The 10,759-nt window shown below is 40.9% G+C and overlaps 1 protein-coding gene across 3 annotated transcripts in view; it reads left to right on the top strand.

Moving 5' to 3' along the window:
- Positions 1 to 1,670: 1,670 nt before the first annotated feature.
- The window catches only part of RTTN (rotatin), a 161,401-nt gene continuing 152,312 nt past the window's right edge, over positions 1,671 to 10,759 (top strand). For 2 of the 3 annotated variants that reach the window (XM_060614068.3, XM_060614067.3), the window contains exons 1-7: positions 1,671 to 1,886; positions 2,240 to 2,427; positions 3,496 to 3,673; positions 5,316 to 5,405; positions 7,482 to 7,572; positions 8,715 to 8,829; positions 9,758 to 9,908. In XM_060614068.3, coding sequence (XP_060470051.3) covers positions 1,856 to 1,886; positions 2,240 to 2,427; positions 3,496 to 3,673; positions 5,316 to 5,405; positions 7,482 to 7,572; positions 8,715 to 8,829; positions 9,758 to 9,908 — 844 coding nt within the window. In that variant the 5' untranslated portion in view covers positions 1,671 to 1,855. Of the gene's footprint in view, positions 1,887 to 2,239; positions 2,428 to 3,495; positions 3,674 to 5,315; positions 5,406 to 7,481; positions 7,573 to 8,714; positions 8,830 to 9,757; positions 9,909 to 10,759 lie in introns of those variants that run through there. The other variant, XM_060614069.3, reaches the window with a different exon arrangement.

Raw genomic sequence — 10,759 nt, 5'->3', positions numbered from 1 at the left:
AGAAAATCACGAGGAAGAGAAAATACATCTAGAGTACCGTATTGTATTTATTGAAAAAAATCTGTGCGTAAGTGGACCCGTGCAATTCCAACCCATGTTGATCAAGAGTCAACTGTAATTTATTTTTCTCCCACAGTATTATCACTGACCCTTCCCCACTGAAATCCTCAGTTTCTCATCATCTAAGACTTTTCATCTTAGAAATATCTTTCTAAAGTTATTTCCATTATTCTTCTGTACTGTCATATGTATTTTGACTTTGACACTTCAAATCCACAAATCCAAGCTTTCATGCTTGGATAACTACAGAAACTTCTCAGCTGGTATAACTGTTTCCACTTTTTGGTCCCTTTGGCACAGTACCCATCAAAAGCTCTTACCCTAGGGTTGAAGAATGTAGCCACTGTCACTATTTCGGCCAGGGAGGCTCAGGTATGGGCTAGTGGGGCATCGGTTAAATATCCACACCTCTTTTTCCTCCCACTCTCCAATTTCCTACCGCCATCAACCATTCCCCACAGCCACCTGGAAGCCAGAGGGACAAATGGAGAACTAGCATGCTAGTTACCTCCCCGTCCACCTCCCAGAGGTAATTTGGCCACCTAGAATTTCTCTCTTTCCCTGACCTTGACGGACTCATTCTGAATCCTTGCCTTTGCTTGAACTGTTTTCTCTGGCAGGAATTCCCTTACCCCATTTCTTTGCCTGGCAGACAAATTCCTACTTATTCTTCCAGATCCGGGTCTAACATCACTACTTTCTAACCTACCTACACACCTTGCAGGGGCAGCAAGGTCCTAAGAATGTCACAAGGAAAATTTAGGTCAGGCTCTCAATCTGCCACTTAAGTAGTTGATGTGACTGTGGATGAAGAACTCCTATGAATTTAAGTTTATTTTTTCGCAAAATAGAAATGGGTATATGTACCTTGACATCCCTCTCCTAGGGAAATTGAAAACATTGGTGAGAGAAATGTTCTCTAAAAAGCAAATCTCTTTACAAATTTAATCTTGTTGCTGCTCTTACCATTGCTTAGAATTTTTTTTTTTCTTTTTTCTTTTCCTATTTGTTCAGACCAATCACAGTGCCATGCCAACTTTGGTGACATTCAAATATTAATTCACACCCTTACCCCGCCCCCTCCCTATTTTTTTTTTTTTTGTTTGTTTTTCTTTCTATAGTCCTCTTTTTTCCCTCTTCTGTTCAGTTATGTCCTCCCTGTCCCTCCTTAGGTGTTTATACAGAACTCAGGTGTCCAAGGACACTGCTTGCCTTTGCAGGTACATTTTACAGTTAAAGAGGATAAGTTAATTTAGTTACCAACGGCGGGGGGGGGGGGGGGTGGGCGTTGGTGGACGTGCGGGAATCCAAACTCTGTATTGTAAATTGTAAGGCTCCGGGAGCCAAGAATTCAGGTTGGCAGAGCCAGGGCTAGTTTGCAGGGCCTGGTTGGGCTTTGCCAGACCCGTGCCTCCCGCGCTGGAGCCCGCGCTGGGACGCCGGAACCCTCGGCGGGTGGGTGCAGCGGCGGGTCCGGAATTCCGGGAGGGGAGCACAAAGGGGCGAAGACCACAACTCCCGACGTGCACGGCGGCCAAGGCGGGTTCTACTCCCTGCTTGTCTCCTCATTCTTTCCGGTTCTTACGACAGAGACTGCTGTCTAGGAGCCGCGCTTCTGTGGAGGCGCGGGGCCCAGCAGCAGCTCCCTGGATGCTTCCTATTTGTGCCGTGGTTGTCTCCGGCCTTGCGGAACCCGCAGCCCGACCGGCCGGGTTTCCATGGGGACACTAATTGTACACGGACGTTGTGGCGCGGCAGTTTAATTCTCCGGCGGCGGCTGATTGAGCGGGACGAGATGGTCTTGACGGGGCTCATCAGGAAACTCGGTAACAGTCTTGAGTTGCCCCTCGCCCGCGTCGCCGTCCTGTCGTGGCCACTTGCTAAGGCTGGTTGTGTGACGTTTTGGAGGCCGGGCCACCCCGAGACGGCTCCCTTTCGTCCTGGCCTCGCCAGGGCAGCCGCCGGGGATCCATCTCGGACTGAGTGAACCCAGCGATTCGCGTCCCGAGGGCACCCGAGGCCCGCCTGTTAAAAACAAAACAAAACAAAAACAAAACTGGTTTATTTCCTTCTTGGCCCTGCCCCCGCCCCCAGCATCAACTAAGTTTTAGGGTGAATTCCGGGGGGGGGGGGGCGTCTCTTCGGAGCTGGGAAATAGCTTTGTGCTGTCCTTTGACAGGTCATCAGCTGGCCGAGATCAGGGAACGCGCTCTCAAGAATATCCTCTGCAAGGTTGAGCACAACTTACTCTGCTGTGAAGATCTAGTTCAGGAGAGGCTGCTTTTTCAACGTTTGCTGGAATGGTTCAATTTCCCGTCTGTTCCAATGAAAGAAGAGGTTCTCAGCCTGTTGAGCAGATTGGTTAAGGTAGGATCATTTTGAAATAAAATCAGACGAGTGAATGTTGCTTAATTTGTAGCATTTTTTTTTTTTTATTTTTTATTTTTGGAACAACCAGAGATGGTCGTCTGGGTGTATCATGCTCAGCTTCCTTTTATGTGTAATGTTGAGTCTCACATTGTATCTGTTGTGCTCCGGAATAATAGAACTTCTGGGTTCTGGTGTGTTCTGAATTTTGGAATCATCTTTGGAAGTTGCCATTTGTTATTCTGGTTTCCTTGTGTTCTGTCATTTACATGTTAAAGATTACATGTGTCTGGAAGAGAATATGTTTAAAGTTAATGTTACCACGGTTAATGAATACCTCAAGTATCTGAAATTGCGTTTTCCATATCTGATTTTCAGATTTTATGTTCCTCAGCCTGTCTTTTTTTGAAAACTATTTTTTATTAAATTTTTTTTAGTGTTTACTTATTTTTGAGACAGAGGGACAGCGCAGGTTGGGGAGGGGCAGACAGAGAGGGAGACACAGAATGCGAAGCAGGCTCCAGGCTGTGAGCTGTCAGCACAGAGCCCGACTGGGGCTCAAACTCACAGACCATGAGATCATGACTTGAGCCGAAGGCCGAAGTCGGACACTTAACTGACTGAACCACCCAGGCGCCCCTCAGCCTGTCTTGAGAGCAGTTGTCAGGGTCAGATGTCAAAGGGCAAGTCTAACCTTTTGAAACTGTAAGTCAGTGTGCAGTCATAGGAGATTATTACTTTGGCATCTTTTGACGGTTGGAGGTAGGAGAGGTTGGGGTGGGAGTCAGTTGAGAGAGGTAATCCATTTAATAAATAAAAGTAGGAGTTGGTAGTGTGCATTTCTAGTGATCAGTGTCTGGGCTTTTCTTTCGTAAGTGTCATCGCATGGTTTACGTATGTCTCTATAAATCTGTGTCCTACTCATGGAAGTTCTTTACTTTTGGGTACATCAATGCAAGGTTTATTTTTTGCAAAAGGAACATCTAGCATACTAAAAATAATTTCCTGGTTTAGTTGCTGTCAGATAAAGTGTAGAAGTTTTGACATACGTGATTCTTCTTATTTCAGTATCCCCCAGCAGTCAAGCATCTGGTTGACCTTGGTGCAGTTGAATTCTTATCTAAACTTCGTTCTAATGTGGAGCCGAATCTACAGGGTGAAATTGATGGCATTCTGGACGGACTTTTTATTCTTCCTTCAGATGATCCTGCCCTATACTCTGCATCGTACCAAACCAAACAAACTGGTAACTCTTTGGAATCAATCTGGATGCATTCTGCTAAAATAGAAATATATTGGTTCTTGTGGTTAATTCTAAGGAAAGGGATCTTAGGTTAAAAAAAAACCAACCCTTCCCTCCTCAACTTATTTTTATTGCATTAATTTACATGAGTTTGACCTTTCCCCTCCTCTGCTGTTATTCAGAGGAGAGTGCATTTGTATTTATTGCTTATTTTGGTCAAGGGGCCTAAAACTTGCCAGTGATTTTTTTTTTTTTTTTTTTTGTGGGACTGACAGATTATTTCTTCAACAATAACAACGTTTCCGCTGAGCCCTCATGACCATGTGCCAGACATTATTCTGAATGTTTTATACTTGCATTCTTGGACTGTGTTCCTCACATAGGGGTACGATGGTATCTGTCCTAGCTCATGGTTTTGTTATGGGGTCTCCAGTTAAAATGAGCTATACATAGTACACTGTTAAAATCAGAGTCAGACAGACATGAATGTAAGTCCCACTTCTTCCAGTAGTTTTGTGACCTTGGCTATAGTACTTAATCCCTCAAGGTTTTAGTTTCCTCATCCAAAAATTGGGACAATAAGAAAGAATACCATATCGAATTGTCACGGGGATTAAATGAGACAGTGCTGTAAAGTGCTCGGATAGGGCCTGGCATGTACTAAGCACAGAATTGTTGGTTGCTCTTGTGATTTAATTCCCAGTAGAGTGCCTTGTACCTGGAAAGCAGTTAAATTGATTTGAAGGAAAAAAGAAAATGCTCCTGAGATTTATGTGATTGAGTAGTAAAAGTATTTAAAAATGTGTTTTTGCTTGCTTAATCTCTTAGATCATATTTTTCTCTGTATCTGTGCTGTGTCGCTACTGCTGAGATTGTCGGTGCTGCTGTTAACGAGAAAATAATAGGAGCCTCCGTTTACTGGGTTCTTGTGTGGTTGCGATTTTTAACAGTGAAAATTTCTGCCTAAGCCAAAACCAATAAAGTAGAATCTTAAACCATGTATTTTCAACCTAGTTCCCCGCAGGGGAGATCAGATGTATGGTCTAGAGCTAATTTTTTGTTATCTGTATTAAGATTAGGAAATACTGGCATGAAAACTTCAAGCACAATTACAAAATTAGTTTTAGTCTTTTCATTATTCCCATTCTCATTACAACTGTACTGCTGCATGTTCAATCACATGTGACAGAGGACTGATCGTCAAAGATGTTGAATGAGTGCTTAACTCCTTTATTTTTGACAACTTTTTCTTTAAAGATATTAATGAAAGTTGAAGTGGTCAGGAACTACATAATTGGAGGAAGAGAGAGGAGGGGGATGGACTAAGAAGCAGAGATGAGCCCTTGAATAAATACTTTGTAACAGATTCTTTATGTACATTGTGCATGTTTTCATCTAAGGAGTAGTAGTATTTGCTGAACCACAAAAGAGGGGAACACCCTCCCCTCATTTCAAAACTGACTCAACATTTACGTTTTTTTCCTCTATAGGAAGACTATTCAGAGGAAAAAAAAAAACCTGTTATTTTTCCAGTTTTTAAAATGATTAAAAAACTTAAGAGAAAACACTAATATTTGAAAAGAGTAAGTTTCGCTTTTAGCAAATAAGGAATCAATAATACAGTAATATATATTTTTTTTATCAGAATTGCCACAGCAACCTGAAATCTTAATAGGATATTTTCCTCAAGACAAAAGTAATTTCCAGCAGACGGAAGTGTCTCCACGACCAATGGGTGTGTATATGTAGAGGGATAGATCCTGTTGACCTGGTAAATCAGAAATTAATGTACTTTTCCTAATGGTGTGCTCAAGCTTGAATGTTTCAGTTTCCTCAAATTAGGATATAGTGTCTAAGTGGTGAAATTTTACATTATTCTAACTGCATTTGAGCAGCTGTATTTAGGTGGGTGGTGATGGTGGCAGAAATACTCAGTGCTTACTGAACACAAATTCTTTGTTGGGAACTGTGCCGCGTGCTGTGTATGCGTCCTGTTTATTCTCCAGCTCACCAAGTGGTACTGTTCATCCGGTTACTCAAGCCAGAGACTCAGGATCATTTTGGTTTCTTCATTTGTCTTTATCCCAGCGACCAGCTGATAGAAGAAGAGCTCTGATTTAGAGTCTCTCTCTCCCTGGAATCTCATCCAGGTCTTTAGATGTCTGGCTGGGTCTCTGCTCACGTGTCGCCTTCTCAGAGAGGCCTTCCTGAGGACCCAAGTGATCACTTTCTAGCTATGTTTAGTTTTCTAACAAAGATCGTCTGAAATCACATACTAATTTACCTCTTCTTTGTCTTCCTTGTTATAAGCTTAATGATAGCTTTGAACATTGCTCATCCCCAGCGTGCAAAACTATGCCAAAAGCATAGTAGGTGCTCAGTATATATTCTTTGAGTGAACGAATGAATCTTCAGCCTCTTTGTCCCGGTGAAATTGATATTGTTAATATCCCCATTTTAATGATGAAGGCACTGAGGCTTGGAAAGGATGAAACCTTTGTTCCAGTTGATGCAGTTAGGGAATAATTAAGTGAGCATGTACCTGACATTTTATTGCCTGCATAGTTGAAAAGAAAACGTTGTGTCCAAGGGTGTATCTGTTCATGTCAAGTATTTCATTTAACTCAGTTTGGAAGCCGTCTGTTATTAAAAGCCTTTCATAGAAACTCTGGTTGAATAACAGCATAAGAAAGAACTGAAAACTTGTTTAGCTGTTAAAATACTTTACCTTTTCTTTCTGTGAAAGTTTTGTTAGGCTTGTGAGGGAGCTTTGGTTTTGAGATGGTAGTTTCTTTGTGTTTGTGATTTAGAGGCTTCACTGAGTGACGGGGAGAGACATCTGAAGGGAGAGAGTGTGTCCAGGGCTGAGAAGGTGGGACCTCGAGTGCAGCTGCTAAAAATGTTAGGGACCATTGAGATGGTAAAATGCTATGTGAGTTGCAGTTTGTGGGTTAATGATAGGGGCTTATTTTGGACCCATTTTTTGTGTGCAGTAGAGGTCTGTCCTTCCCTCCACCCCCCTCTTACTTTTCTGTGAAAAAGTAAACCCTGCCTTTGTGTTGGCACTTTTGAAAGAAGCAACTGTGCTATATTTGGGAATTTAATAATACTGTTATCTAAATTCAGTGATTCCGTGCTCTTTTCAGAGCATTTGGCGGAAAGACTGTTTGCCACTTGGAAGGGTTTCTGTAGATACTGCATACTGTTTCTCAGCTTTGCCACCTTAATTTGTACAATATAAGATTTGTTTAAAACATAATTGGAATGGGTTAGTTTAAAATTGTGTTGGTTTCTCAGATTTCTTTTAATCTGGTTTGAGTGCTGATATTTGATCTTCAACCTTATGGTTTTTAAGTCGTCTTCAAAGAGGCTTAAACATCTAACACCATGAAGGATATTTGAACGTGCCTAATTTTTAAATATACTATATGATTATGTCTATTTCATTTTTAAGTTCTACAATTAAAGGCCTCCAAATGCCAGTTCCTTTCATGTTAAATTTAAGCTCTGTGTTTTGGTTAGCCACAGGGCACAATAGAAAATGTAATTCAAGTTCTAAATGTCATTCAGTATTGGTTTGTATTTAATGCTCTTCTAATAACAATAATGTATGGGTTTTGTGTAAAATATGAAAACAGCTCTGTTATTTATCCTGTTAGGGAACAAATTTGCAGCTGACCTTGTTTAGTATATTTTAGGTTACTGTAAGGTGTAACTTTGAAGACTTGTTTTAAGGGTAAAGCCTTGCTCTTAACATTGGGAGTCTATTAACTTGTCTTTGATCCCTTAAATTTTGCTGTTCCATTAACAGTAAATCAGACTGTGAAGTGTTTGAAGTTTTCTACATTTCCCTGGCTCCCCCTGACTACAACAGATAGACATGTTCTCTGCTCTAATGAAAGGTACGGTGCCTGGCATGTGTCAGGCATTTTGGTTCATTGATAGCCATTACATCTGGTTGTTATTATCATACATTTTCACCAGCAAAAAAGATACTAAGTGTCTGTGACAGGCAGTACTGGGAGTATATGAATGATTTTCACTGTTTCAAAGAGCAATTTAGAAAATTCCTATTTGCTGTTATCAGGCTACACATCTAGTTGTTTTTTTTGTTTGTTTTTTTCGTGATTGGAGTCATGTATACTTCTTGGTGACATATGAGTCATCTCTTATTGACCAGATTGATTGGCCAAAGCTTATGCCCTTGGTTAATAAAAATGGGAAAAATTAAGCATAAATGCAGTCTTTTTTAGTGGACAGTATATTCAGTGGGCAGTAGAAAGACCAATGTGCTAGAATTAGGATGACATAAGCAGCTACAGGCTGTTAAATGCTTTTTGATGCTGGCACTCCTAAGGCATCAGTAAATTCTCTTGGAATAACATATGGAAGAGGTGGGTACACGTAGAAAAGGGGCAGGGGGTCTGAGTTGGGCCCCCAGGAAGAGACACAGTTTGTAGTACACCCCTTTGGGTGGTGGATGGTGGGCTGGAGCTGGGCCGAGAGGGGGGCGTGTGGATTCTGCTATATCCCTAGGGGGTCACATATTGTCTGAGAAGGTGAGGGGTGTCCTCTGCGGTAGGAGGGGAATCCCAGCTTGACTCACTAGCTTGGGGAAGAGCAGTAATAAGTCTAATTTCCAGAATTAAACTCTACGTTTCCTGTTATTTTTTCCGTGTTACTTCCTAATTCGCTTAGCGAATTTCATTGCATTCTGTGCCCTTTGACTTCATTGATCTCATTTATAGCATTGTGATTTTGTTGGCATACTGTGGTGGATACTGTGTAGTGCCTGTTGTCGAGGAGGCTCTAGTGGGGGTTAGAAAGTCAACAGGCAATTGCTGTTGCACCGAATATAGGCATATGGAAGAAGGACCTATCCTAGAGTTCCTGGTTACGGAGTAGATCTAGGAAGGCTGCCCAGGGAAGTGAAGTCTCAATTGAGACCTGAAGGACTGTTAGTAGAGTCATTACGCTACTAGGTTACTTGGAATCTGGTACAGATAAGCTCTTTTTAAAAATAAATAATGCTATCTTTTTGTAGCTCTTTAAGAAGTAGTAACCACACTTTAATCTGGAATACCTGTGAACTATTGAAGGATGTTATCATGCAAGATTTTCCTGCTGAAATTTTTCTTCAAAGGCCAAAAATTGTTCAGGTACGAATCCTCTGTAATTGTTGTAGATTTGGAAATACAGAACTTTTTTACAATGAAACAGATTTTGCAAAGTAGGAGTCCTTGGGAAGGAGTGTGCACTGTTATATTTATAAAATGAAGTGTTTGGTTACTGAAACCACTTTTGCTCTTCTTTGGGTGGTGGTAGTTCTTCTGATCAGAGGTGGTCTCTTTTGACACACACAAGTAAGTCCAGTTTGACCACCTTGAATTTACCTTTTATGGGTTGCATAAGGGGAGAATAGACTTTGGAAATTGAAGTTGGGCAGCAGTAACCATTCTTCATCTAAGAATACCATTGTTTTTTGAATATGTAGGATGTGTAAGGCACAGGGCTGGATGCCGGGGAAATAGGGCAATGAGCAATTCAGATAGATTCTGTGGTTTATATGGTAGAGCTTGGGATGTGGGCTCTAGGGTTGTGGCCTATCTGCAGCAGCTAGTGATGCCTCAGCACCCTCGCTCCGTAATCACAGGGCTGAATGGAGGCCCCTGAATGGTAAGTATGAAGACACAGTGTGACAATGGCAGTTGTCAGAAGGCAGCAGAGGAGAGGAAAGCTGTTAGCTGCCAAAACGTGGCAAGATGATTTAGCTGTTTGAGATGCTGAAGGCTTGCTGTTATTTTTAAAAACTACTTCGTAACTTACGTCCTGAATGGGGAGTAATTCATGTTCTCCCAGAATAGGTACTCCACCTACACACTTTAGATGCAACAAACACGGACTCTTTTTAAATTTTATTGTCTCGCTTTATCCCATTGCTAAGTCATTTTTGCCTATTTCCGTTTCTTATGTCTTACAAATATTTTACAAGTTACTTGCTTTCCTTTGATTGTTCATTTAACCTTACTTAAACTCCACACCCACTTTCATTGATCATTTTCATTCATTTCATTCATCATATTTCAGAGCCTTTTATCTCTGTTGAAACTGGCCTTTGGAGGAGACGGAAAGCATCGCCTGGCCTTACAGTCTGTGTCCTGTTTGCAGCAGCTGTGCGTGTATTTAAGAAACAGACTGAACTTTCACCGTGATCCAGGTTTTTTCTCTAGTAAACAAGGTATTTATGTTTATTTATTCATTAGTCACTGGTGGTATTTGCAGATTTTTCTGAGAAGTTTCTATTATTCTTACTGTGTAAATATTCACAGCATAAACTCCTCATTCCTAAAGGCAATCAGATAATCACTTGAAAACCAATCGTGTGAGTGACAGAACCACTCATGATCCTGTCCTTTTTTTTTTTTTTTTTTTTTTTTTTTTTTTTTTGATAAGAACCATTTGCAAGATTTTTTTCTTTTCTCTTAGGCATCTACTGATGTTGGGAGCCAGGGGTTAGAATTCTGAGTTCAACTATTTATGTGGGACCTTGGGCATTTTAGAAGTTACTTGTTGTATTAATAGATTGGTTTAAAAAAATAACAATTTGTATTTTTTTAATAAATATATTTTTTTTAACTTTTGGGTATATTTTATGTTTATTTATTTATTTTTAAGTAACCTCTCCACCCAACATAGGGCTTGAACTCACAACCTCGAGATCAGAAAGTTGCATCCTGTACCAACTGAGCCATCCAGGGGCTCCTGATTTGTATTTTATGAAAACTTTTTATGCGGCTTGTGATGTAGTTAGAGTATTTATAATATGATAGCAGTGCCAGACTTTTAAGGGAAAAAGCACCACCTAATGGCCAACTAGAGCACTCGGCCGGCTTTGTCGGCAGTATTTACAGCTTAGAAATTCTGTGCACTTATGCCATATGCATTGAAAGTTGAATATTAAATTACAGTGATTTGTCATCATGCTTCACAGTTAATCCCAATTCTGTTCAGAGTTTCGCTGATCCTATGCTACTTGAATACTTATGCTATACATTAGGTTTATTATAGGTCTCAGAGGGTATAGGGTTC

This window comes from Panthera onca, chromosome D3 (genome assembly GCF_046562875.1).
Source record: "Panthera onca isolate mPanOnc1 chromosome D3, mPanOnc1 haplotype 2, whole genome shotgun sequence".
NCBI classification, from domain to species: Eukaryota; Metazoa; Chordata; class Mammalia; order Carnivora; family Felidae; genus Panthera; species Panthera onca.
The sequence above is the reverse complement of the archived record's forward strand: the minus strand, read 5'-3'. Positions and strand labels throughout refer to the sequence as shown.